Genomic DNA, 5,000 nt, shown 5'->3' with positions numbered 1-5,000 from the left:
CTTCGCCTCAGACTACGACTCAATCACAGGCAACGAAAGAAACATCATCATCCACGCAAAAAACTCCATTCTCATCCACAACAGTACACCATGGCAAAAAAAGAACAATGCAACATTTGACGTCACTATGGGAAGTTTTGACGGAGCAGAAACGTGTGAACTCGTTGGGGGTTTCCTCCTCTCCCAGCTCGCTAGCCTCAATCTGAACCTTGGTATTTACCGTGATGACGGACTGGCAGTGTGTCGCGCCTCGCCAAGGAGCAGCGAGAATACCAAGAAGCGCATATGCCAAATTTTCAAAGAGAACGGCCTACGGATCACGATTGAAGCCAACAAGCAAACCGTCAACTTCCTTGACGTCACTTTCAACCTGAGAAATAACAGCTACCAACCATTCACGAAACCCAACACAACACTCCAATACGTGCACCATGACAGCAACCACCCACCCACCACCACGAAAAGAATACCTACCGGAATTAATAAAAGGCTATCGATGCTGTCATCTAGCAAAGCTGAATTTGACCAAGCAACCCCCCCGTACCAAAAAGCCCTTGATGAAAGCGGATACAATTTCACCCTCACCTATGAACCCACGCCAGGAAACCAGCCAAAAAAGAACAGAAAACGAAACGACATCATCTGGTACAACCCCCCATACAGCAAAAACGTCTCAACTAACATTGGACACAAATTCCTCAATCTGATTGACAAACACTTTCCCAAAGACAACACCCTAAGAAAAGTATTCAACAAGAACAACATTAAATTGAGCTACAGCTGTATGAACAATATACGACAAATTATCTCAAACCACAACAAAACAATTGCAAATGAGCCGTCGGCCCCCAGACAGAGCGACTCCAAAACCAACAAAGACTGCAACTGTCGAAAGAAACCTGATTGCCCTCTCACCGGGGGTGCTTACAAACATCAGTTGTCTACCAATCTAAGGTAACACGCAAGGACATTAACACATCCGACACATATGTAGGATTAACCGAGGGGGAGTTCAAAACCAGATGGAACAATCACAAGGCTTCTTTCAGGAACCAAAACCTGCGGAATACCACAGAACTCAGCAAACACATTTGGGACCTCAAAGACAATAATGTTGAATATTCAATAACATGGCAAATTCTTGCATCCAGCACACCTTACAATAGTGGTAATAAAAGATGCAACCTATGCTTGAAAGAGAAACTGTTTATTATTTACCGTCCAGACCTGTCATCCCTCAACAAGCGCAGCGAAATTGTAACAGCATGCCGCCACAGACGGAAACACCTCCTAGGTAACACATGAGCCAATCACCACGCCCCTACGCCAGCCTGTACCCACCCACTCTGTGCCCTATATAAACCATGGTATGTGAATGCTCCCATTAAAATCTCCTGATGATTGAGGGGACCCCCCCTCATGAAACAGGCCTGTAGAGATGAAATAGTCTTGTGATTTTTTTCCCACACATACATATATATATATATATATATATATATATATATATATATATATATATGTATATATATATATATATATATATATATATATATATATATATATATATATATATATATATATATACACACACTTAAGGCTGTAATTGCTGCCAAAGGTGCGTCAACAAAGTATTGAGCAAAGGCTCTGAATAATGTATACATGTACATGTGTATTTTAGTTTTTCATTTTTAATACATTTGCAAATATTAAAAACAAAAACTTTTCACATTGTCATTACGGGGTATTGTGTGTAAAATGTTAAGGACAAAAATGTATGCATTCCATTTTGCAATAAAAATGTAACATGTGAAATGTGGAAAAAGTGAAGCGCTGTGAATACTTCACGGATGCCCTTCAGCTCAAAGCTCTTACCTTTTCATCGTCCTCCTCGTCATCATCCAGGAAGTGAATAGCGCTGATCCTGTTCATGGCTTTGTTATCCCACGTGTCATCTGCCATGTCATTCACCAGGCTCTCCAGGGCTCCGAAGCGGGCCAGATTATCTGAGCCTGCTGTGGTTTATTGACAAAAGACAACGCCATTTATATTGCGGTGAGTGGGTCACTGTGAGAAGCACACAAGCGGACTGAGCAAACACAAACTAATATGTCTGTTCTCTTTTATGCTTCTCCCATGAGTCACTGTCCTTGTCATATGAGAGAGCACTGCAACTGCCTGATCACACTTTCAAATCCCATCTTAGTCACACACTTACAGCAACAACGAAACAACCACACACAATCTCACTTCATCGCTCTCTTCGGAATTGTTGCTGCACCTCTTTTACAACACAGAAACGTGATGATCAATGCCACATTTTTTTTTCATTAGGGAGAAACAATTTCTTTATGAAACACTGCAGTGAGTTAGCGGTAATATAAAGGATGCGTAGGGGAAAACACTTGCACCCAGCATCAAATGAGCCAGCAGTGACTCAGTCAGTTACATCTCTGTACAGAGCGGGCCAGCTTTTAATGGAAGTCAGCCAACCGCTGCTAAGCCTCTTTAGCTGTCCAATCTACTGCATTTATAACTAACATCACCAAGGAAGGCCTCGAGGGGACAGCACAGGTCGTCTTCTCTTATGGGCATCCTGATCCTGTACAGGGTACACTCATGAAGCCCAGGAAGCACCAGAGAAGTAGAACACGCTGGGATTCTCTCGGTAGATCATGTAATAATGGCTCCGAAAAAAACACACAGGGTGATGGATAAATAAATATGATGCAATAACTGATGACAAAAGTCACTCAAATGTTACCAGGGAGGAAACCCTTCATGTCAGGAGCTACTTATCCACTCGCATGAGTTCCTTATTATTAACCTTCACGACAGAAAATGTCAGCTTCCCAAAAAACTGCTGTAGAAATATTACAAATAATTATCTTTCCTATTTCAAATTACTGTTTTTTTTGCCTGCACTATAAATAAAAACACACTCATTCACACCATTATCATTTCTGCTTCTTCCTACTCCTTTTTGAACATGTTGTAAAGAGACATGAAAATATCAAGATTATATGATGTATCATTTTGTATCTGTACACACGTTTGAAATAATTTAGACAATAACCATAACTATAAAAGTGCCACATGCACTCAAGCCACCCTTGCAAAGAACATTAAAACATGCAATTTTTTGCTGCAAGAAACAGTAATGCCATCTGGTGGAGGAACTCAATGACATTAGTCAATCTTTAAATCTTTAACAAAAGATATATATCAGTTTATGTCATTTTCTTGTCTTTGCCATTTTAGACTATCCATCCATCCATTTTCTACCGCTTATTCCCTTTTGGGGTCGCGGGGGGCGCTGCAGCCTATCTCAGCTACAATCGGGCGGAAGGCGGGGTACACCCTGGACAAGTCGCCACATCATCGCAGGGCCAACACAGATAGACAGACAACAATTCACACTCACATTCACACACTAGGGCCAATTTTAGTGTTGCCAATCAACCTATCCCCAGGTGCATGTCTTTGGAGGTGGGAGGAAGCCGGTGTACCCAGAGGGAACCCACGCAGTCACGGGGAGAACATGCAAACTCCACACAGAAAGATCCCGAGCCCGGGATTGAACCCAAGACTACTCAGGACCTTCGTATTGTGAGGCAGATGCACTAACCCCTCTTCCACCGTGCTGCCCTTTTAGACTAACCTAAGGTAAACAACTTGAAAAAAATAATATAATCCTGCACATTTGACCTACATTCATTCAAAACTGCCAAAATGACTTAGAAAAAAACCCAAATGGCACAAAATGTCCCTAAAATAAAACATAGTGTGGAATCATTTTGATCTTACAGAGCCAAATAAAATACATTTTACTATTTGGCTCATTGACCAAAGTAGCACATTTCATATTCCCTTCTGTACCGCTATTGGTTACTCTTTTTTTATTTACAGGTCGAATGTAGTGACTTTTTTTAATCCATCTGATGGGGGCATTATTAAATACCAGTATCAGTGGAGGTCTATAAAGGCACTCACTGAGGCATCAGTTACTCATCACTAGCTAACAGTATTGCTTTTTAATGCTCTTTAAGGGTATTTTTCAAATGGTTTACAGACTCCAAAATGCTGCTTTTTAAAATCAGTTATGAGTTGAAAATGCTTTTCAAAAAAATCTGTGATTTTTAACTGGTGGATCATAATTCATGACCCAAAAATGGGTCATGTATATTGAGAATTGTCACGAGCCTCCACATTGGCAGTCTAACAAAAACAATACCTTTGTCTGATTCAATAGGTTGTTGAGGCAGCAGCACACAGGTGAGAACCTTTTCCCCTGAGTCAGGATCCTCGTCGGTCTGAAAGGTGAGGAGGGGCTGTGATTGGTTTTCTGAGAGCCATAAGGCCTTCAGGCGAAGCATTGTCAAAGACAAGGGTAAGTGGGCCAGCCTGAGGACACAAGGCAACTCAATAATCACTGTTCAGCATAGACATGGTATATATATTGTTTATATTAGACAGTAGATAGTACTGTATATAGGCAAGTTCCACAATATTCACGCTTTAAATAGTATACTTTCATTTAAAGATATTTTAACCCATTGATGGCACCAAAAGGTAAAAGATGACAGAAAGTATTCACATACTGTATCGGTAGGTATAAGGCACATAGGCATCTTAAATTGGATATTATTCAAAATCAGTTTGCCTGCTTTAACTTAATACACAACAAAAGGTGCACCAAGCAATTATTTATTGAATAGAATAAATCTATCGATTATTTTTTCAATAATTCTGTAGAGTTTTTTTTTTTATGTCGTGGCACAACAATTTAAAAAAAAAAAAGTTCCCCCCAAAATATATTGTATGTAAAAACTTTAAATGCAAGCTGTTTGGTGGAGCATACAAAAGTAAATTACTTGAAGAGCCTGTATTACTTCTTCCGCAATCCTGTGGATGATCGATTGTGCATTAGAGCTGTGCTGCAGTGAAAAATTATTTCTAATTTTCTCAACCTCAAAAGGCTTTGTTTTCTGCGGTGGTATCTA

The 5,000-nt window shown here is 40.3% G+C and overlaps 1 protein-coding gene across 2 annotated transcripts in view; it reads right to left on the bottom strand.

Annotated features, from left to right (window-relative positions):
- The window catches only part of lrrc1 (leucine rich repeat containing 1), a 67,700-nt gene that overhangs the window by 6,358 nt on the left and 56,342 nt on the right, over positions 1-5,000 (bottom strand). Inside the window, exons 12-13 of one of the 2 annotated variants that reach the window (XM_061956504.2) lie at positions 4,232-4,401; positions 1,873-2,012 (exon numbers count right to left, since the gene is read on the bottom strand). In XM_061956504.2, coding sequence (XP_061812488.1) covers positions 1,873-2,012; positions 4,232-4,401 — 310 coding nt within the window. The remainder of the gene's footprint in view (positions 1-1,872; positions 2,013-4,231; positions 4,402-5,000) is intronic. The other variant, XM_061956578.2, reaches the window with a different exon arrangement.

The sequence above is a fragment of the Nerophis lumbriciformis genome, linkage group LG02 (assembly GCF_033978685.3).
Source record: "Nerophis lumbriciformis linkage group LG02, RoL_Nlum_v2.1, whole genome shotgun sequence".
NCBI classification, from domain to species: domain Eukaryota; kingdom Metazoa; phylum Chordata; class Actinopteri; order Syngnathiformes; family Syngnathidae; genus Nerophis; species Nerophis lumbriciformis.
Note: the sequence above shows the minus strand (reverse complement) of the source record. Positions and strands in the feature narration are given on the sequence as shown.